This window comes from Colius striatus, chromosome 20, assembly GCF_028858725.1.
Source record: "Colius striatus isolate bColStr4 chromosome 20, bColStr4.1.hap1, whole genome shotgun sequence".
NCBI lineage: Eukaryota > Metazoa > Chordata > Aves > Coliiformes > Coliidae > Colius > Colius striatus.
In genome coordinates, this window is record NC_084778.1 from 7,244,695 (window position 1) to 7,268,246 (window position 23,552).

A 23,552-nucleotide genomic window follows, 5' to 3' on the forward strand; every position below is an offset into this window, starting at 1 on the left:
TGCTGCCTACAGAACCAAGCTGAAACCAGTTGGATGTGGCAAGTAAGCGTGAATGTATTTTGTGTGTGCAGTGGGTCTTGGCTTTAAAGCCCTGATCCTGTTGTACCCTCTACTTGCACAGGCTGCTGTACCAATGCATTCTAGTTCCAAGCATCTGTTGCCAGCTGGGACCTTCAGAAAGGAGCCTGAACCTTGCAGCAGTTGCATTTTTCAGTAACCTTGGAGCAGGCATGGGTATGCAAACCTCATCTGGAAACTTACTGACTTCTGCCTACTTGAAGAGGATTCTTTGCTACCTGAAATAGCCTTCTGGTAATTTCACAGGTAATTTCCTACACACTTAGAACCTGAAATATACTAAAAATCAGGTTGATGGCATCTTGAACTGCCCTTGAAGGAATATTCACTACAGCAGGTTCATTTTTTTCAACAAATCTAAAAACTAAAAACGTCAAAAGTTACTCTCCAAATGTGTCACAAAAGAGACATTTTCCTCAGGAATATGAGGAAATAAAATGTTTCCTCTTTGGATTCCAGGAATATCTTTGCCCATGAGATCTTGACTCAATCTGCTGCTGAAAATCAGTTATCTGCTTTTTAGAGGAATGATCTTGTGACTCGAATCTGCACATCTGAGACAACTTGAAAGATCTTACTCCAAAGCAAAGTGTGCATTGGGACAGCTCGACTTTCTGTTTGTATGATCCTGACTGCAAAGGCAGGAGGGTTAGCACTGTTGTATTTCTCAAGAGGGAACTGAAAGGACACACAGAGCTCTCAGATCTCAAAAATAGGTTTAAAAGCCATTTGGCCCAAAAGTCATCGCAGAAAGTAAGGAATCCTCCTATCCCAGATCTTGATGTGGACTCAATTAAGTTCCTCCAAGGTCAGAAGTTGGTTGATACTGAGATCCCCAAGCCTAGAATGCCTCTAACATCCTTGGGAGGGTTAAGGAAAAGACATCAGTGTCAAAATAACCGAGAAGTTAATTTTCTTTCTTCCTTGCTGACAGGATACCTTTCTGTCTTGATTCTGTATGCCTGTTATGAGCATTTCAACTTTGTCAGAGTTTCAGGCCACAAAAGCGGGCATAGTAGGATTTGATATGAAGGATACCAGATTTATAGCAATAGGCTTCACACAGTTTCATTTCAGACCCCTGTCACTCTCAGGTGATGCACATTAAGATTTTGGCACACCTTTTCAGAGCAGATGGGAGCAGAGAGCATGGCGTGAATGAGCTGCCGTGATGATGCAGCACTGCAAACATCTTCAGAGGTCTCACAGAGGGTCTTATCCCCCTGCACCATCCAGCAGGATGGTGTATGGACACTGGGATACCTACAAGCTAGCTGGCTGTGCCTCCAAAGCCAGCCTGCCCAGATAAAAAATGTTACCCACAAATTAGAGGATCTGAAAGCTTTAACAGCCCAGACAACAGAGTTAATTCGCTGGCACCCAGCAAGGACCATTTCTAGCAGGTTCTCCCATCTATTCCACTGCAGGCTCAGCTGGAAATAGCAGGAACAGGCAGAAGCACCATATGAACACTCCTGGGTGGTCATGGCCTCTCCTGCACCTCTTACCTGCCTTCCCATCCCTGCCCTCATGTAAGGCAGTATTGTAAAAAAAGGGAAAAAAATGGCATTAGTGCCAAGAATACGGGGATCTAAATGAGTTTTGTATCTAAAGTAAAGGCATTAAACCAGGTAGGATTTAAAACTCATTTGCTGTTTCAGCACATTCACACTTAGTAACTCAAGTAGCAAATTGGAAGGTTGTGGCCTCATTCCCATTCACTGCTTTGCACAGGAAGGCACAAATGGGCTGAAATTTGAACCTGAGCTTCCTTAATTCAGGACAGAATGAGGGCATATTTACTCATGTCATTAAACTGATGACACTTTTTGGAGACAGTTAATATTCAGGTATAATGACTAAAGAAATGGTCAACTCATTTGACTGGACTGAATTATAGAATGGTAGGGGTTGGAAGGGACCTTTAAAGATCATCTAGTCCAATCCCCTTGCAGAAGTAAGTTCACCTAGATAGATCAGGTCGCATAGGAACGTGTCCAGGTAGGTCTTGAAGACCTTCAAGGAAGGAGCCTCCACATCCTCCCTGGGCAGCCTGTGCCAGGGCTCCCTCACCCTCACAGTAAAATAGTTCTTTCTTACATTTAAATGGAACTATATACCTACAGTGGGGTGTGCTGCAGCAGGCAGTGAACCAGAGCCACAGCCAGCGTGGCTTGAATATAATAGCACCAGGGGCTGGGCAGTCATTAGGCTTGTAAAACCAAACCTGCTTTCCATATTCTCCAGGGATGTGTAAACAAAAGCACATGACTACCAGCCTCATCTGAAATACCTCATTAAACAAGGTAACATTTTTTTCAGTCTTCTTAAAAGACGCATAAAAAATGGCAGAATGATGAAAGAAGAGATGGAGTTTCTTGCAGTTACTTATACCTTGACACTAAACGTATTTCCAGTGAAAAAAAACCTTCTGAACCTGACAGCTTATCTTGTTATAGTTTAAATTGAGGCTCTTTTAAGTCTCTTAAAAAACCCCCTTGAAATAGGAAGAGGCTGTTTGTGGCTTTAGTTTAAAACCACGGTATATTAGCAAAAATATACAGTGGAACAAGCACAGCATTAAAATGGTAAGTGAGGAGCACTGGCTGGCAAAAGCCTTGAAAGGTATTATAGCCAAAGGCTCTGCATTAAATTCTTGGTGCACAATTACATTCAGCTGATGGCTGAGGAATTTCTAGAGAGTGGTTGACATAAAATAGCACAGAGTTTCAAACTTTTTACCCTTGGTGGATAATAGTTTTAGTGCTTTTTCTTCACAGGCACTTGTATCATTTGCTCTGTGGTACTCTGCTGCAGCAAAAGGGAGTACTCTCAGATACAGCAGTTGCACTGGTTCTGGATGCAATTTCTGTCAATATTCCCAATTTCCCCAGCTTTGTGGTTTTGACTGAGTTCTTTAGTGTTCCAAGAACACAGATTTGTGGCTTCATTTAACAAGCATTGTTAAACTAGAGTTTGTGAAGAAAAAAACCATGCAAGTATTTAACACTTACTTTAATTCTTTCTTAACCTCTTCATAATCAGCCTGTCCTTTCAGTTTTTCTTCCAGTTGCTTTAAAAGAAAGAACATGGATTGAATTATTTAGATTTTGTTCTGCAGGCTTTCAAAATCATCTTTAAATTATTCCATATATACAGCAGTGCACAAGTGAGGGTTAATGACTCATACCTAATTTACATATATTAGAAAACAAACTATAACCAATTCAACATAAACACAATTATACCTCACTCCTCCTTTGTTTACAGAGTGCCAAAGCATTACTGAATTCAGTAGGTCCCAATTTGGCTGTTTGCAATGTCACTGTCACGTGTTCAATAAAGAGATGGAGGAAGCAGTCATTAAATATGGGGCAGCTGAGATTTTTATGAAACTGATAAACTGAATAAGCAAGCAGGATGCTTTGGCACATACTGTATTCTTAACACACCACTTCTTGATAACCTTATCTACATGAGAAGAACGCAGACTGAAGAAGCTGTTGTTGACTGGAATGCCTTAGGCTTGTAAGACTTCTACAATGCCTCATGCTCAAACAAAACAGCTGTACCGAGCCATTTTACAAGCATTACTGATTGCAATAACTAATATGATTACACACTGGAGATGAAGCATTGACACCAACTCAGCAGGCCTTTTTACTTAGGTCTACCTGATCTGAGGCAGTCTCAATGGCTTTTCTTCGGTGTGAAGACATCACAAACACTGAAACAAATCTCCTAACACAATCCATAATGCAATGCCACACATTTGTTCCTTACTCAAGAGCCTCTGCTCCCAACAACAGTGCTCATCACTACAGGACAAATGCTTCAGGAGGCCGAAAACATACAGTGATACATAATTGATGCTGTTACATTGCTTGGAGAAGCTCCATTAATTTCCCACTATTAATTTCTTTGCTTAGTATAAGAGCATCTGATCTCAGCAAAGAAAGAACAGAACTCACTAGCCTGCAGCTTCCATGGGTAAGCTCAGGCTGGCTCTGCTTCACTGAATTTCTGGTGTTAAAATTGGCACAGAATCCCAAAGGTCACAGGAAACAGAAATAACACAAGGACGTACCACCCTCAAAGACAGAGCATCTGCTTGGAAAAGGAAAGGAATATATGACATGAAAAACAGGGCTTTATGTCCAGGAGAGGCTGCGTTCAGTGGAGAAGTGAATTCAAGAAGATCCTACACCCACTCCTGAGCTGCTCATTGGAATGCAGAAAAAGGCAGGGAAGTGCTGCTCTGAATAATAGTTGGGTAATTTTAGCAAACCTGTTTAAAATGCAGATGGATAAAGTTCTGCACCAGCACAGTTATGGGTGCATGAACAGCAAAGCTGGGACAAAAGAACAATTAGAAGTGTTAACCGTGCTGTCTTCCCAAGTAAGCCAGTGTGTAGGTATCACCCATGTCAAAGCTATCCAATGGGGTACAAGCAGCAATGTGTAAGACAGCACCCACAGATTAGCAAGTCCAACATCTGAGTCACTTTAATAATTTAAATGAGGCTTCTGACAACACCATCATGACAGGGCTTTGTTGGACTTGCGGGTATTTTGCCATCTTTTAAAGGGTTTCCTGTCATGCCTCTTCCAGCTTACACATTGCTGATACTTCTGCCTTGCCATTAGTACACATATTAAAAAGCAGTGACAAAGTGGACATCCACGTTATCAATGTACAAGCCTTTTAAACTCCTCTTCCTGATTTTTGATACCATAATCCACAATCCTTAGTCACTGCTGACAAGAGGCATCTCCTGGCAGTAGTACATGGGTCGTGCTCTGGCATCTGCTCAACAAGCAACTCTTAATGGATCACCACCACTGGTTGTTGTGAAAGCAGAAACTGTTGTTAAGTGTGGAATTTGCACTCTACGACATAGTGAGGAAACAAGTGGCCTCTTAAAATTGTGTCCTAGTATCCTTCACCATCAGTAACTTGTGCAGTCACTGAGACTGTGTTAAAAAGACAAAAACCCCTCATGTCTACTTCAGCTAAAACATTTTTTTTTTCACTTGGAATAATAACAGGGCAATTTTTAGTCATTTCTTCTGACATAGCCTGCCCTAAGAAATCCTGGTTACTAACGGGAATTATAGGGAGTACTGACTTTGTTTTGTACAGCAGACAGAGGTGTTTTGGCCCTGATGAAAAATCCTGGTTGATGTGACCAGGAAAATCCTACAAATATTAAAGATGTTTGACGTTTTGGTAACCTCTAACATATGTTGAAATCTCATTATGCAAACACACAAGGTAATCCCGAGGCCCAAGGTGACGCTTTGCTTCTCTAAGGTTTAAGGAGGGCCAGTTTCAACGTGCTGCAACTTCAAGTAGCTTTTCAAGCTACACCCTGACGCTGTGCAAAAGCAAGTTACTTTGGCAAACAATCCAGCTAGACTTTTTAATGCACCAGATCATGCTCAGTAACACTGGAGAGGGATCTTTAAATGGAACCAGTGAGCCAGAAAGCCCTCAGTACTGGAGAGGAGGCTCAGCATCGTGGCTGACAGCTTGAAAACTCTATGCAGGCCATGGGAGGACCCTGTCAAACATCACAGGACATCTTTCAACTCTCTTTTTTGATGCTCTACAGCTTAAAGCAAAGACACACTACAGTTCACCTCTTTCTTAACTCTGAGACTTGTAACATTTTTGGGTCTACAGCAGGTTAGTTTATACAGTAAGGATAACTGGCTATTTACACGAGTCTTCAGTACAAAAGCTACTGGAGTGAATCTAAACCAAACAATATCGTGGATTAATATGTTACTTATGCAAAGATACAGGAAGAAAAAAAGCCTTTTGTAGAAACAGATGTAAGATACAGAAAAGCTAATGATTTCCATTTTAATGCAATCTGTATTAAATCTAATTCTGTATAGGCATATGCTATACCCCTGAAAATACTGATGGAAATTTTATGTACAAAGCACAGTTAGGGGAAAAAAAAACAACTCAAAAGACAAAGAAGATGTTGACAGAATGAAGCTGTTTTGGACTCTCAGGTACTTGTGTGCTGTTATAGCACTATGGCAATCAGCAATATTTTACTCTGAATTGTAGAAAACCCACATACATCCATCATTCCCAAGTACCTAATATAGAGATTGTTGCCATGGAAAATGTGCACCTGAATGTATACTTTAATAAACAATATAAACTAACAACTGAGAATGCAACGCCTGTATATAAGCAGACCATTTAGGCACTTGGCACCTTCCCAGTCAATGACTGTTTTAAATTGTATTAGTATGGTAATTGTCTCAGAGAACCCAGTAAAATGCACAGAACTTGGTCTAACAAAGGTTCAAGCTGTGAGACAATCTGGAGGTACTAATATCTTACACTAAATATCAACCTGGTTAATTCAGACAAAATATATTCTAAACTCCTCCAACACACGAAAATGCAGGGAGCCAGATCACAGAAGGAAAGACCTTGTGGCATTTCTGTACACTAAATTTGCAAATATTCCATGTTAAGGAATTGTCTTGCATTGTCTTGTAGTATGAATGAAACTGTTAGAGCATGTCCCCTCTTATTTTAAAAACCAATTCATTACTGTATTATTAACTAAAGTGTCTCAGGTAAAAAGATTGGGCTGCATTAAAGTGTTTGAAACACTTGAAAAGAACCATTAGAGTAATGTTGTAGTTTAGTGTGATCAACTAAAAAGCCCATTTTTAATCCAGGTTATTTAATGTATCTCTTTGCTAACTAGCACTGTTGTTTTTTAACAGGGCAGCAGGGAAGCTCTAACTCCCAGCAACAAAGGGTTAATATAATTACAGTTAGAAAAGTCTTGTTACTAGAGGACATGTTTTGATTATTAGATCAGATGAAGATAAAAAAAGCAATAATTTAAAAAGTATTTCTGTATTGTTTCATTAAGTCATAGAGTATTAAAGAATTCCCCCAAGAAATGGTCTGAGAACATTAATTTGTGAAACTGTGATTCACTTTTTTTTGTGGAGGCAACCATTACAACCCCAGTTACTTAAGAAGCAATTCCTCTATAATCAAACATGAGATCAACACATCACCACTGGGATTTGGTTCTTTGTAAAATGGATCTCAGACACAGGATTTCCCAGCACTTTTTTGGGGTACAAGCATGCATTTTGAAATATTTTTATAGTGCAACAAATAATGTTAAAGAGGGTTGAAATGACTAAAACTTTTATCAATAGAGTCACTGCATCAAACACTATCAACAGGAACCTAAATACAGAGCATTAGCCAGGCAAGGCTATGAGAAAATGGAAGGAGATTACCGAAATGAAAAATCAAAGACTTGCTCTGTCATTTCTATGATCCTATTCCCTTTGAAGTTAATGGCTAAACTAATACTGACCTCACTAGGAACAAGCTTTATTGAAAGAAAATCTGTCAAGTGCAAGGACTTGAGATATTTTCTACCAGGCTTTATGAAAAAAACAAAAAAACCCCCCATAACATGGGTGTAGCCAGCAAAATGTGTCCCTCAGAACCAGGCCAGCTCCTTCCTCCGTCATTAAGAGTAGTCCCCACATGGTGACAGATGTGCAGAGACTGATACTGGCAATATAGGAACGTAATAGCTTTCCTTTGCTCTACTGGATATTCATAAAAATTCTGCAAGGCTGTCTTCAAACATGCAGAGAGCACACTGAATGCAAACACTTGGGCTTTCATCCACAACAGACGTTTCTCCACATAAATTATGCTACACCAGAGGAAAACTAGTAGCTGCTAAAAAAAATGTCAGAATTAGAACGAATTGTAAGAGTTTCAATTCCACATTAAATCATTCTGATAGAGGAAAGCTACCCACGCCACAGTCAGAGCTAAGTGGGTACTATCAGCCTCCTGCTTTCAAAAAACTCTCAGACTATAAAACCTGCAAAACTATGAAGTCTTTAATGGAATAGATAAATTTATCTTGTTTACACTCTGAAGCTCATAGATGGTAGAACAATGAGAGAGACAGGAGTTACAGGAAACTGATTCATAACACATGTCAGGAAACATTTCTCATGCTTACTGATAGATCAAAACTGTGTGGGCTAGCACACAAAGAAAGTAAAGCTTCTGAAGCAAAAGGTAAAAGGGTCACTCATCAAATTGTTAGATGTTTCTTCTGGTTTTAGTGCAGTGCTACTGGGATGCAAATGAGTATAGGACTGGACTGCTAATTATAAATGGGAATTACTGTGCAGCAAGTACACAGTTTAAAAACTAATCAAATGGTTATTAAGCTAAAAAACCTTTTCTCTGTGTCTTGATTTTACTTGATTTTATGCTCTTAATTATACACTTCCTTTTTCAGTGGAGAGAACTGAAGGGGGGTAGCAGGTAAATTCAAAGACAGACCATAGCACAACAAACACCTCTGCTAAATCTGCAATACTGGAATAGGAATAAAGAGTTCTAAAACTGTTCATCTCTTTCACTCCCTACCCACAGCAAATGTATGTTGGATTTTATTGGTGGTTTTAATTCTAAAGGTAGTCACATTCTGCAAAAACAAACTGCAAAACAATGAGAGCTAGGTAAATTTTGACAAAATTGTGACCACTTAGAATAAAATGTCAGAGAAACTAGAATTCAACAGCATCCTGAAGAAGTCAATGGCTTTTACAGTGCCTCTCACAGAAAACTTAACATCAGTAAAAACCCGATATTAGTACACCAGTTAATATCCTTGAAAGGCTCGTTGAGCACAGAACCAAGCCTTACTTTAAGTGTGCTGTTCTTGGCGGTCAGTTGCTGCTCCAGCTGTGAGATTTGGCTGCTGGAGTTCTCTCGCAGCTTGGTGAGGCTGCCCTGGAGCCTCTGGACATCTTCTACAAGCTGGGCAATTTCTCGCTCCTTTGCAGCCAGTTCGACTTCCAAGCTGGACCGTGTTAGCACCTCGATGGCCTGCTCCTGATGGCCAAAAAAGAGGATTAGACCACATGGACAAAAAAAGACAACAAGCTTAACTTTAGGGCAGTTAGGTAAGGACCAAGCACGGCATTGGGTGGCATGAGATCATAGAATCATAGAATGGTAGGGGTTGGAAGGGACCTTTAGAGATCACCTAGTTGAACGCCTCTGCAGAAGCAGGTTCACCTAGATCAGGTCGCACAGGAACACATCCAAGCAGGTCTTGAAGACCTCCACAACCCCTCTGGGCAGTCTGTGCCAGGGCTCCCTCACTCTCACAGTAAAATAGTTCTTTCTTATATCTAAGTGGAACTTTTTGTGTTCCAGCTTCATCCCATTACCCCTTGTCCTGTTGCTAGCTACAATGGAAAAAAGGGATGTCCCAACCTCCTGACACCCACCCTTTAGATATTTGTAAATGCTAATAAGATCTGCCCTCAGTCTTCTCTTTTCTAGACTAAACAGTCCCAGCCTTTCCTCATATGAAAGATGCTCCAGGCCCCTGATCATCTTGGTGGCCCTGCTCTGGACTGTCTCCAGAAGTTCTCTGTCCCTCTTGAGTTGAGGAGCCCAGAACTGGACACAGGACTACAGATGAGGCCTCACCAGGGCAGAGTAGAGGGGGAGAAGAACCTCCCTTGACCTGCTGCCCACACTCTCCTTGATGCATCCCAGGATGCCATTGGCCTTCTTGGCCACGAGGAAACAATTTCTAAATCTGGGACTTCCGTCACTGTGTGAATCTTGGAGGTGAACATTTTGACCCCCCAGGACAGCTCTTTGGTAAAACAGGGATAATGGAGAGAATAAATTTCCCTGTTTCCTAAGTGCACTGGAAAGATGCAGGCGTGAAGATTCTATTAAGATCTATTTATTATTAATAGTCCAAATGGTTTGACAACTATGAAAATCTGTGCTTAAAAAATACTGATCAGATAAAATATTCTGAAGTAATGGAGCAGAATTTCTTAATCAGGAATGGCAGAGTCATGTGCCTTTGGCTCTCTGTATGCACACTGCATGTTTCAGGCAAAATTGTCAAAAATCGCCCCAAACTGCTGCTTTCAATGAACTTGCTCCTTGCATGAAAATTGTTGGTTGCTAACATTACTGCTAGCAACTAAAGCCTCTCCTTCATGAGGATGAAGACAGATGTGACAGCTGTAAGACAAGGCCATTCTCCCTTTGGTCTCCACTTTCAGAAATTCCCTTTCTTAAATCAAAATCTTTCTTCTTACAGTTTCCCACGGCTGCAAAACCTGTCCTCAAGTCTGAAACTTCCTCACTAGATTGACGTTCCAGTAGGTCATGAAATAAGAGAGGATGGGGAAGTTAAGCAGAAGAATCTATTAAGAATTAAGAAGAATCTACTCAGAAAATATAATACAGGCTAATTGTACCATCTCTTTTGTCTGTTTGTGCTGAGAGATCTATAGCTATAAAATATCAGAGAGCTCTAAACCTCTCTTCCATGAAGAGTGTAAGGAAATCCTTGTGCAGATCTGGGGGACACAAGGCAGCCCAATGATGAACACACATTCCATTAAAAGCCTAAAGTGTGTCTTACAAAGGTTAATGGCTGTTCCTCAGAAAACACCAGTGAAGTAGGAATCCATTTACCCAGAGAGAAACAATGATCACAAGCATTATACCAAAGATCCCATAGAGAGCCACAAATTCAACCCACCGATGCTGTCACCCAAGCACTTTCCTTACAACTCAAGATGACATTGCAGCAGACTGAAATATACTCCATACTCTCTTTTCTAGAAAATACAGGCACAACAAAATATCTTTTCCATATCTTCTAAACACTTAGCTTGATTCTCAGTGACTACATACCATTGTATCTCACAGAAAGCTACATGTACGAACAGTAGTTAACAACACGCTCCTATTACACTGAATTATACTTTTAACTTGGAAAAAAACCTCTAATTTGCTTGCATGAAACATCACAAGTTGTATAATCATCTGCTGCTTGTGCCTATTGAGACTAGAACGTAGAGTCTGAAATAAGATAGATAATGATCATTTTCATCCTGCAGTAGTTGTCATATTAAATATAAATGAAGTGCAGAAGTACTATTAAATACAAGAAAGACCTAATGTTAAAATAATGATAAGACTAGGACATGAGATAGGAAGAGGCAGGTAATTCAGAGTTACAAGTGATATTCTGGCTTTCTATTTATTTATTTATTAATTGTTTTGCAGCCTGCTCGTCTCTCTCTTGACTTCTCTGAGAAAATATTGGGTCATATTAATAGACAACCAACCAGACCTGGAGGACTTATGGTTTGTTATGCCTCCCTTGAAAATGTATTTTAAATGCAACCATGTGTTTCTCCAATCTCAGTGTCAAGCATGTGTATAGCTTGCAAGAAAAAAGCAATGTAAGGAGCATGATTTCTTTTGTTTGCTAAATCTGCTGCTTAGAAGTAGACTAAATTTCACTTAATTGCATATTTACATTTAAATACTCCTATTTCTCCTTTGGCAAACAAAAATCAAAATAATCTGTCTGCTCATCTGTGATACCTGTTAACCCAGGACCAGCTGGAGTCCTGTCCTAGCACTCTGTGCCCGTGAGGTCTGTCAGGCAGAGTCAGCACTACCAACCTCCCCAAACAGCCACGCTTGTTTTATTTAGAAACACACAGAGAAGGCAACAAGCAGCAAAACCTTTAGAGATATAGGTTATTTTCTCAATTTTCTAAGCCTCTTTTATTGGATTTAGAGCTGTAATTCTCAGTTTAGACATACTCTGTGAAAACTGGAATGATACCGAATTCATTTCTAGTTCCTCTGACAGCCCATACCCTGAGAATAACGAGCCCCAGCCAAGGCAGGCAGCAGCTCTCTGCTAATGCAACCAGCTCTGGGCAAAGCTGATCCCCTCAGTCTGAAGTCCCAGCCTCTGCCTTGCCCTCCAGGCAGGTATATCCTGATGGCCCATCAAGTCACTCTCCCACACAACATTCCTGCCTTTATTTTTCTTCTGCTGATGCTCTTACCAACCCAAGATGATTTCTGCTATCCACCTGGACCTGCAGCCACCAAGAGCTATGGATCACTGTACCACTCAACACGGAGCAATGACCTCTGTCCTTCCTGTGGTCTTCTACAGCCACCAGCCCCCTCAGAAGTTTAACCAAACCTCCATCCCAAAGGAACACAATTCCATTTCAGTTAAAATATTACTCCAAACAGATATTTTTATAGCTGTGAGCATAAATTGAAAGAGCTGTACTGCAGGAATGTCAGAAACCTGTAAGAGTCAGTAAATATTTTCTCTCACCACATCAGGTGCCTTCTGGATCTGCGTAGCAAGTTGGAGAGATTTGTTAGCTGACGAGAGCTGCTCCCTTAAGGTCTCTGCCTCTCTCTGAGCCACCTCTGCCCTCTGAAGGAAATGAAAAGGGGTGAAAAGAGAAAGTACATTCAGTTTAACAACTGACAATTATTACAAGAACATTCATCAATTCATGCCTGACTGAATATAATTGATTTTCCTAAACACTCAACCTAATAAATGTTAGAAAAAAACATCGAATGTGATGGATTTTTATTTTAAACAGTACAAGGAAGAAATAATTGAGCGATTATGACAGTAATTTAACGCTAGGAGCAAGGAATCCCCTGCTGATACTAATGCTGCGGCCCACTGAATTTCCCAGACTGAATAAATACAAGTGGAAATGGAGTCTTTTTATTCAATTTCTTTCTATTCTCATAGACCAAGCAGATTTTATTGCAAGTTTCCTCATGGGAATAATTCTCACGGGTAAATGCTGAATTAAAAGATATTCTGACCATTCTCTCTAACACACACACAACGTTGTGGGCTGTCTTTCTTCAGTAATTATTTCCCAAAACATGAATTGTTAGATTCTGTTCTTTCAGCAGGTCTATTTATTCAACAATATTTAACCCTAAACTGACAATTTTGCACAGATCAGTTGCCAACTGCTGAGGATTTACGCAATATCTGATAAGCCTGTGACTTGGCCACCAGACAAAATTCCCATATAAATATTGAATAATAACACAGAGGAGAAAGGCAGAATTACGAGGAAAGATTGTCTGTACAAGAGTTTGGGTAGAGACAGATGGATCAGTAACTTCAGGCAATAAATAGCAGCAAAGTCCTTTCCATAACTGTGTATAAGCTTCTGTTAAGCAGAACAAAACCTGGTTGTTTTTACAGTACATACTCCTCCTGGCCAGACTTCTCTCCTGCTTTAAAAAAAGTATTTTATTGTTATAAAATCACACTGCATACCTCCTTGAGTAATCACTGCTGTTCACTTGCACTGCTCCACACAAATCATGCTGCACTTTCAGCAAAAAATAGCTAAAATAATTTTCTAGCTCCACTTTCAAGACACATCACCAACTCCTCCAAACCAATCAAGGCCAAAAATTTTTCTTGACCACCTTTTACCCTTTACACTGATGGGTCCCATCTTTTATTGAATAATAAATTCACACTGCCATTTTTAAGCCATCAAAACTGCCATATTTCTGTGTGCCAGACTCCCTGCTTTTTCAGCTAATCCATTTGAAAACCTAAGTCATCTAAAATAGCGAATATAAAGCCTTTATCCCTATGTGTGTGCGTGGTCTTTGACTTGCTCACTCGTCACAGCAGAGACTCTGTCTGCATGTTTAATCAATCAGTAAACTAATGGCAATCACATACTAAATGCATCATCTGTGCCAGTTGCTCACAACATTATATTAAATGATTTTGCGTAGGTTCTACAGCTTTAATTAAAATGTAATTGTACAAAAGGTACAGTAACACAGCTCTAACAATCAGAGCATGGGACACGGCCTGTTGTGTGCTTGAAAAAATGGTGGCAGCATTAGGAAGGTACAAAAAGACAAAGTTCATATTGTTTATGAAGCTGGATAACAGTAGGATAAACCACTGAGCTAACAATACACATTGAGATAAATTATATTTCTCGCACTTTATTAGATGTGGATGTACATATATTGATCTAATAACTGCTAAACTACTCCAGCAAAGCAGGACAAGTTACTGCACTGTGGCACTTGCTTCTGCTGCTGTATAAGTAATGGGTTTTGCAGCCTTAAGCAATTCTGCTGATGGCTTCCATTCACAGCAGCATTGTTTTGAGAATCTATTCAGCTTGCATGCAAGCAAACCACAGAGGATATTTCTAATAGATGTTACATCTGCATATACAGCAAGCTGTCAGCTGCCCTTTCTGCGTAGCCTCCCCAGCCAATTCAGAACACCTGTTGTAATCCTGTGAATAATATTAGACAAGATTTCATACTCTGCATTGTTAAAAACACAGCAACAGAAACTTTGGGCAATTCTGTTAGGGAAATAGTGGCCAGTTTATCCCTTCTTTCTTTCCCACCCTAAGAATGGAAGCTTTTTAGAGTCAGAATTACAAATGTGCTCAGTGTCTGGAAAGCACTTTTGGGTGCTATTGCTATATAAATTATAAATGACATACAAAAAAACATCTTAAATGAACAGCAGTTTCAAAATCAAGCACTTAAAAGTTTTGAGAAGCCAACCCCGAGTCCGCAGGTACTTTTGGCCACCCCCTGTGCACAGGGCTTTGGGAGGCAGGCTGGAACCACGCAGTAACATGCTATTGCTTTTTCCTGACGACATTCCCTACTTCATTCCACTCACAGGATGGATATTGCTCAGTGAATTAATATTTTGCTTTGTCCTCCTTGTTCCGTGTGTGACCTCTGTGGTTTATTTACTGCACGCTAATCCCACCCTCCTCTGCAGATAGGATTAATCGCTTCCTCATGGGCTGTGCTCTGGTTTCCACCACCAAAGGATTCAAGTTTTTCAAGAAACGCTAATGAATAATGAAATAATGGCAGAACCCCCATGTTGTGCTGTGTGGGTTCCTCGAGCCCCCAGCACATCGCCATTGGGGTGTCAACCACAGCTTCACTGTGGGGCACAGGCTGCCTTTGGCTGCTTCTCACCTACACCTAAGACCCAAACAGAGGCTGTAGTGCTGCTCTCCTGCAAAATCCTCTGGTTTTTTGCCTCTCTGATTCTTAATCCTCTCTGCTTGTCATTTTGTCCCCTTCCTAACTCGTTTTGGCTGCTAGAAGCACCACTTCTGTCTTCTCTGAGCTTCACAGTGCCTTTCACTTGAGGCAGGCAAAAGCCAGCTCGTACATCACACAACCTAACAAATACACACAAGCTTCCAGAATTAGTCTTACCCTCACGATTTCCTTCGTCCCCTTTTCCTTGTTGCTTCTTCTCCAAACGCTTTCACGGCAGCCCCATCCTGGTCCTTCTCCTCCTCACTTCCCCACCACAAAGTCCCTCTCTACTTCCCACTCTCCGTGCTATCCCCTCTCAGTGCTCTGCATCAAAGTGGCACTGAGCCCTACATTAAAACCAAGAGAAGGAAAACCTGACTAGTTAATGTTCACCCAGCTGCTGCAGTGATAGACTGTAGCATGCTTGGGACAGGCACGGACATCAAAGCTGACAAATTCAAACCAGATTCTGTTGAGTTAGTGTGAACTCCTATTTTTCCCCTCAGACACTTATAGGCTGGCCAAACTTGGGGCTTTTTTTTTTCTCCCCTCTACTTGAGGGAACAGAAGATACAACCCTGAGAAAAAGGCAAACCCTCCCTCATCAAAGTGCCAAGCCCTTTCTCTTAAATATGAGCACAGCAGGCTCCTCACCAAAACAGCAAGAACAACTCGTAACATGTGGGGAAAACTGGATTTTTTGTCCTAATCTTGTTCTTAGAAATGGTTGAACATTTTTTCCTGAAAAAAAGGAAAGATAGTGCAGCCAGAGACAGATGCCCATTATGGAAAATGGCTAAAATCTAGCAATCTTGCACAACTTGGAGCCACTGGAAAGTTCACACAACATTCTCTTTGTGTGAAACTATCCTGCTTTGGCTAAGAAATATGTGTGCCACAGCATGGTTGATTTTTATCACTCAGTGCTAAAACTCTTGGTATCTTACGTCCAAATCTTCTGCGTACAACCTAGAAACCCCACAGTGACCAGTGACAGTCACGCTGCTGGTCATGATGGAGGTGATGCAAATCCAGCTATTCTTCTGGATAGTTCAGCCATACAGCTCCTCCTCGTTTATGTACCACTGTTTTTCTAGCATAGAGCTACCTCCCTGGTAACAAAATATTTTAAAATACTTTCATTCTCCTTAATACAGCATGTAAATATTGTACTGTTCACAGTGGAGCCAGTAGGTCATGATGGCAATGCTGCTGTGTGCTTTGCAATTGAAAGACATGGGGGGAAAAAAAGCAGTCTTACACAATATATCCAGTTTAAATGATTCTCATTGTTTCCTGAGACAATCATCAATAGCATGAACTGAGTGCTTTTCTACTTACAGTAAAATGTTAATTTGATCAAAGACCAGTGGTGTGAATAGAAAAATGAGATACTTACAAGCAAAACAGTATAACCTTTCCCTTAAAGTTCCACCAGCCAAACTGTATTTCCTTATTAAATGCTAAATTCAGTGCTATACATGGCAAAATCTTCCTATGGGCTAGGAGTGTATATTATCACAAGTAGTTCTGCTGAAGTTAATGAGCCTGGTTATGGCAGTAATCACCATACTTGGTTTTAAGCACTTGAAGCTGACATTCTTACTTGCAAGCTGCTGCAAAAGCTATGTTTCTTGGAGTATGGGATCAATTAAAGCACACTGGCTCAATGTGCTTTAATTTTGTAACTTTTGAGGTATAAATTTTTAAAACTTTAAATGACCTTAGCTTTCATGGAACAACAGCAAGGTTATCAGAAAATATGCCATGTGAATGACACTTCAGGGCTCTGGCACCTATTTTTTTCCAACAATGAAGAACTATTGGGAAAAAACTCCAACCAACAGAAGAGGTTGGGTCATCTTCATTCTTGTCTTCAGGCTATTACACTTTCTTTTGCACACTGAAAAGCTGCCAGATAAATATATTCCCAACTGAAAGCCAAGCATTTACAGGAAACTCCTGTGTTTGTATGAAAATAATATTAACCGTATTTTGCCTTTATGCAACACTTCTCTGTGCAAGGATGTCAGATACACTTTATAAAGTAAACCTTCGTACTCTCTCGTTTTACATATAGTGAAATCACAGGATTAAGTCAATGACCTCGTCTGCTATAAAGAAGTGTAACTTTCCTGAAATCGGTGAGGCTACGGCACACCATGATAGCAGAGGATGTAGTTCACTGCAAAGGGAGGCAAGAAAGAAGAGGCAAAGGCTCTGGCTGCATTTGTGGGTAGTATCTGTGTTAGCCTTGGTGCTGATAAAGGTAGTTATGCCAAGATGAATACCCTTCTTGGGTATTCATCTTGGCATACCCTTCATGTTTTTATGGAAACATAAAAACAAGTACTGCCTTGTCACTAGTTCCGTTACCACTGCTGGGTCAGAGCAAAACCCTCCCCACACTTGTACTACCTACATTGTGTTGCATTTGTGTTGCTAAGTGAAAGAAGGGCATTTATTCCATCTGCTGCTCGAAAACATACATATTTTATAGCAATCTTACTTAGTGGGAATGTCTTTTCAAACATTTTCCAATGTGATTTGTTACAGACAGGAAGGTATCATTGAAATGAAAAAATAATCTCGAGAACAGCACTTCTGCTAAAATGCCCTGCTGAAGTTTGCTTTCTACCTCTATAGCAGACAGTGTTTTATGTATTTTAGTGGTAGTTTGGTTTCAAAAAATGCTTAAACTCACTAACCCTTCCTCTACAGATCTTACAATCTAACACTACATTTCTGTGGAATGAACAGTATTGCTCCAGTCTGGATTCATTAAGAAATGGTTGTGTATTTTAGAAGGAACAGTTGTTCTTGGTTTATTAATAACAGAAGTTTCTATATTTCACTTTCTTTCCCCAGAAAAAAAAGTATAAGCAGCAGAAATCTGGGAGCACTATCAGCACTGTGAAGATGGAAAGAAAACCAATGGAAACATTTTGCTTTCCCAAAGGGATAACATAGCACAGACAAAGAAGAAAAAAAGCCATTAATTCTTTTTCTATAGCTTTCAGAACATAGTCCACCAAAAAAAAAGGTCCCATGTTATTACTCTCAAAATCTAAGCATACCTACAACTGAGTCTATTATCCAAATCTAATTCCTACTCCTCCTGCTTAAAATACAATAACCCAGAATCAACCAACCCCAGCTGAAGTTCTCCTCTTTTCTGTTAAAAGTACTTTTTTAAAACAATGTGAACTGAGTGTATAAAGCCAGTAACCAGATCTGGATACATCAACAACATGAAACCACAAACTTAATATTAAAACCTTAAAATGACCTTCTCTCTCCCTTTTTCAAAACTTAATACTCCATTTTTTTTGTCTGCTTTCACAACACAGGCATTGCTGTGTTCAACAGAAACCTCTTTTTTTCCCTCTCACACACAACTGGGTGATTCCAGGTTGCTTGATGAAGTATAGAAAGAGAAGGACAATTCATTTGGATACATTTGTCATCCCAAAGATTTGTGAATTACTGTCATCAACACTTATAAGAAAGGTCTAAACTTACAAATGTACAGAAAAGTGCTAACCTGAAATATTTGTGTAAAATACACATTCACACGACTGTAACTGTTGCAAATGCAAAGTACACTGGAGCTTCATTAACTTTCCTGATTGGAAATGATAATATTCTGGGAATCAAACAATAAAAAATTCAAAGATGCTATATCCCAAACTATGATAAATCATTTATTTTGACAAGGAAGAGTTGTTTCGCTTTAATTATTTATTATTATACTTCGTAACATATCAGCCAATATGCAGTGATTTATTGTGCAAAATGAAATCTTAATAAAACGAGGCCCTTCCCCAAACTACAGGATTATTAAATCTTCATAGCAAAGCGAGGGGGAACTCTTGGGTTATTTTCGTTATCAGGCTGGTGGGTTGGTAAAGTGAAAATGAGCCATTCCTACTGCATTTAGTTACGTTTGGACTTCAGCCCTTTACAGACCCAAGGCACTCAATTCTTAAAACCTTGAGGATGAGGAGACAATCAGAGAGGGATAACAGACTCCCCTGCTGCCTCTGCTGCTGTCTTGCAGATGATGCAGCTGCATCTTACTGGTAAAGCAAGCAGGGGCTATTGGCTTCAGTCTTTATACCCCTGCTAAAGTGACATATCATGGAGCTTTTGGGTCCTCTTGAGGCAGGCATAGGCAGACCAGCCATTTTAATGCACTATTCTTAATCTTTTTGTACTGGTTTCTAGCTCTCAGGACCTTAAAGTGAAAGGAAGGGTTACTCCACAGGCCACCACTGACACTCATCTCCCAGCCAGGACACACCTCACCCTTAACAGTGGGTGTAAATGAGTGTACTTCAATTACTCTGTCTGAGCTTTGTCAGTCTGAATGAGACTATCCCTGCTATAAAACCCCACTCAAGATCTTGGATTAACTGCCCTGAGTGCCTGGATTAGCAGCTGAGGAAAGGCTGTCATCCCAGCAGCCCTGCTGACACCATGTCGCACCATCCAGCGCCTGCCTCCAAGCCCCTGCACCTCAACTTGCTCCCCTGGAGTGAGGGATTTTTCATGTTGGTTAGGGTTATGATTTGGGGGAAAATACAGTTTATACATTGTGTTAATGATACAATGGAGAGAATGCTTTGTGGTCACTACCCCTTTTTCTTTCTAAGCAGAAAATTGCAAAGCTCACTGGTATTTGAAGGTGATTATTTCTATGAGCTAGTAGTTTCTTCTGGGGATGATTGCACACAAACAAACCCAGAAAGCTCCTTCGTGGAACAATCTGAAGTTCCAAATGAGGAAAAAAAACAGTGGGAGAAGTGAGGTGATGGAGTCTGAAGACAAAGAAGAATGGTCCATGCCTCACCCAAAGGACACGAGAGTGGGAATTACATCAGCTCTGTCTCCCTGGCTTTCATCACCCAGAACACGGACACCTGAATCAATGTCAGTGGGTAACTACATCCACCCTCTACTGAAGAACTGGAAAGGGAAATGGCAACTCCCCATCTTGTAAGAGTCAGAGTCCTCACATGAAGCAAGGGAAGCTCAGAAATGTCAGCTCTGAATTTAAAAAGTGCAGAAACTGAGGAAGAGATTTTCCAGAAATATCAGATATTTAACAATTTGAAGCAAATATTTTTCATGCTTTCAGTGGAAATATTTTGCTGTTCTGAAAACTCTGCTCTGAATCCCTGTCGTTTGGGTCAGTGTTAATTCCAGAGCAGCAAAACATCACATCAAAATCAGCAAGGCAGTCTGTTCTCAAAGTAGGAGTCATGCTGAGGATTACTCTTTAAAGGTAGCCTTAATAATGGGGAATAAGTACTTAGTGAAATGGTAAAAGGAAATGTTAATTTAACTATTAAATACATAATTATGTTAAGTACTTGTTTCTGCAATTGTAACACTCAAGCCTGATGAAAACTCACTTTCTGGCCTGTGCAATGGATTTAATTTCTTCCAGTTTTTTTTTCAACTATAAAGAGATAAAACACAGGAACTGCTGCTACAAAGATTACTTAAGTTATAGTTATAGTCTAAATAAAGTGTTTTCTAATGGTAAAGCATCACCCAAGACAAGGACTATGGACATGTTTGAGCTAAGCAGCTCACTGCTCCTGCTCCTCCCCTGGTGAACTTTCCCTTCCCTGTCTTCCACACACTACCCTCGTGTCCCTCACCTTGCTGCTGCTGCTTCTCCAATGTTTTGTTGAGCTGCCTCTATTTGCCAAACCCGCAGAAAACAAACCCATTCCCTTCAACCCAAATTCAGGCTCTTCTGCAGTTGCTGAGCCAAATGGACTCAGCAAAGGGACCCCCAGTTATAGAAGCTGCTCTAAGGGAGGGGATAGGACCCCAGCAGCTGGGAGGGGGAAGCAGAGGAGGGTGGGATGGGGAAAGACAAGACAGAATCATCTCTTCTGACTTTACAACACCTCAGATGAATTGCACACTGAAGTTTACATACAGATTCAGAATTTGCTGAATTACAAACTTGTGCACAGAAGCAGTTAAACATTTAGACTAATTTAAAAAAAACATGATAAAGTAAAAAGAACCCCATATTTCAGATTTGTTCCAGTGTCTCAGATATCTTCCAAAAAACATATTCAAAATATCTTTACCATTTCTGTTATAAATAGATAAATTCCATTTTATTGTGCCAATGAGGAAAACCAACTACAACCAGCTTTCCACTCTGAGGAAAGAAAAACCCTACTGGGTTGATCACTGCTACAACTTTGCAAAACACACTGCCTTTGCAAAAATCACAAAACAATTCTACCAAAACATCTTTAACACCTACATCATTTCTAAAAAGTCCACAGATTTTCAAATAATTACTAGCACTTTCATAAATATTTAATGCCATCTATAAAAATTCTTTGGCAGAACTAAAAACCTACTGTGCAAACCCCAATTTGCTTTCACTGACTAAATAATCAACCCAACAACTTACAAATCTGCCTTCTGCTTCATTAGTATTTTTCCAATTTATAAAGAACTAATGCAGAGGACAATATACTTGCTATACTTGTCAGCTGCACCAGGGGAGTGTGGGGGCTGAAAGCTGATTTAGCAAAAGGGAAAAAGACAAAACAAAGCAGCAGCTGGAGAGGGGGTTATTTGGTTACTTTTCAACATGATCAGTGACCTGGGCTGGCTCACGGTGCAGCTCCATGGTAGGGAAGGAGGTGCAACTATTCTTCCTAGAAGCGAGCTGCTCTTAGTGGATTATAAAAACATAACCTGAGTGCCTTAAGATCTGTACTCTCTGATTTTTACCTGACAGAGGGATTAATGAAGCTCACTGATAAGCAAACGCCTGGTTGAGGTCTCCCTCTGTGAAAGCATCACCTGTAGCACATATTACCTGTGAATCCTCCACACCCACATCTCCATCACCTCAAACAGTCACTCGAAGTACAGACTGGAGCAGAAGGGGACTTTGCTTGGGTGTTGGGTTTGGGCTTTTTAAAAAACATTTGTATTTTAGAAAGTTCCATACATTTAATTATGCCACTTTCTTGGGGGTATGTGCACTGTGAGAGAACTCGCGAGAGACATTTCAGTCTACCGAATTATCATCTGCAGGAACTTCTGCAATTTCTTTGTTCTCCTGCATGGCACAGTCTGATCCAACCCTTGCTAAAAATTAATACTCCAATAGAACATATCAGAAAAGGAAGGAAAATGAAAAGGCCAGAGAAGTCCACACAAGCTAAAGCTGCAGCACAAGGTCAGGCCTCCCGGTGCTGCAGGGCAGAGGCCCTTTTATTTGGGTTAACCAGTCACCTGCATGTCCAAGTGGAGACCAACGTGACAGATTTAGAAACATAAACCTAAGAATAACTACAGTGGGAAACTTAAGTTTTAATTATGGCAAGGTAAATGTATGGCAAGCATTACTCTACTGTGCATACAATTCTTACAAAGTATCCCTAAAGAGCTGTATTTTTCTCTAAATTTGCATATTTTCTTACTCTACACAGTTATGACTGCTAAGTGCATATAAAAGAACTGTCATGAAAACCAAGAGAAGAAAAAAAATCAAATTCACACTTAGAATTTTATAAGAGACTCATTTAAAATCCTACCTGATTTGCTCTTTCAAGGTCTGTCATGATCATCTCGATTTCATCAGCCCTGGGAGAACGAGAAAGCAGAAGTACTGTTATCACATGAAGAAAGCCTGCTATAGGACATCATGCACAGTATCATTGCAACATTCATAGAAACAATACCAGTTTTCAATTTTTTTTTAAAAGGACACAGTAAAACTGATCAGCTGATCTTTTGATCAGTCAAATCCTCTCGGGTTTCAGCTCTGTGGACTGGTTGGCAAGTCTCCAACTATTTTGCCTTTCTTTTCTCTTTCCACAACAAAATAAGTGTATCAATATCTGAGCATATTCATTAGATCTTCAAAGACATTACTCCCCCACCTTCTGCAGATGGGTAGTGTCATCTGTCCTACATGTGAAGGTGCTTCACAAGAGATAATTATGGCAAAGATGAAGACTACAGTTCTTCAGTCAACTATTTGTACGTGTGTACACAAAATAGCTTGTTGCTCTTCTGTTTCAGTGTGCCTATAAGTTCGGTTCTAAATTTGCCTAAAAAGAAAATATCTGAGGTCAGACAATCCAAGGAACCTAGTCCCAGCATGTCTGAGCTTCTTTCTCACAAACGTATCCAATCCTTAAGCAATATTTTTTAATCATCATGCTGAACCATGGGCAAGTATTTAATATTCATGCTCCCACCTGTGAAAGGTACCAGGAAAAGTGCATACAGACCTAAAAATATGTTCTGTATCAATATAATAAGACATATTACTTCTCCCCAGACATTTTGCCTGCCTTATATCTCTGGACCATATGGAAGCAATAAACACTATCCTCATCTCCTATGAACAGCAGCTTTAACCAGCAAGTCCTTTTGCAATCTGCCAACACCATAATGTCTGTTTTTTGTTTTTAATCTGTAGCAG

General features: G+C 40.2%; 1 protein-coding gene across 7 annotated transcripts in view; it reads right to left on the bottom strand.

The window, feature by feature from the left end:
- The window catches only part of CUX1 (cut like homeobox 1), a 270,926-nt gene that overhangs the window by 79,648 nt on the left and 167,726 nt on the right, over positions 1-23,552 (bottom strand). For all 7 annotated transcript variants that reach the window (XM_062012619.1, XM_062012617.1, XM_062012620.1 and 4 more), the window contains exons 9-12: positions 22,657-22,705; positions 12,309-12,413; positions 8,819-9,007; positions 3,093-3,151 (exon numbers count right to left, since the gene is read on the bottom strand). In XM_062012619.1, the coding sequence (XP_061868603.1) occupies positions 3,093-3,151; positions 8,819-9,007; positions 12,309-12,413; positions 22,657-22,705 (402 nt within the window). The remainder of the gene's footprint in view (positions 1-3,092; positions 3,152-8,818; positions 9,008-12,308; positions 12,414-22,656; positions 22,706-23,552) is intronic.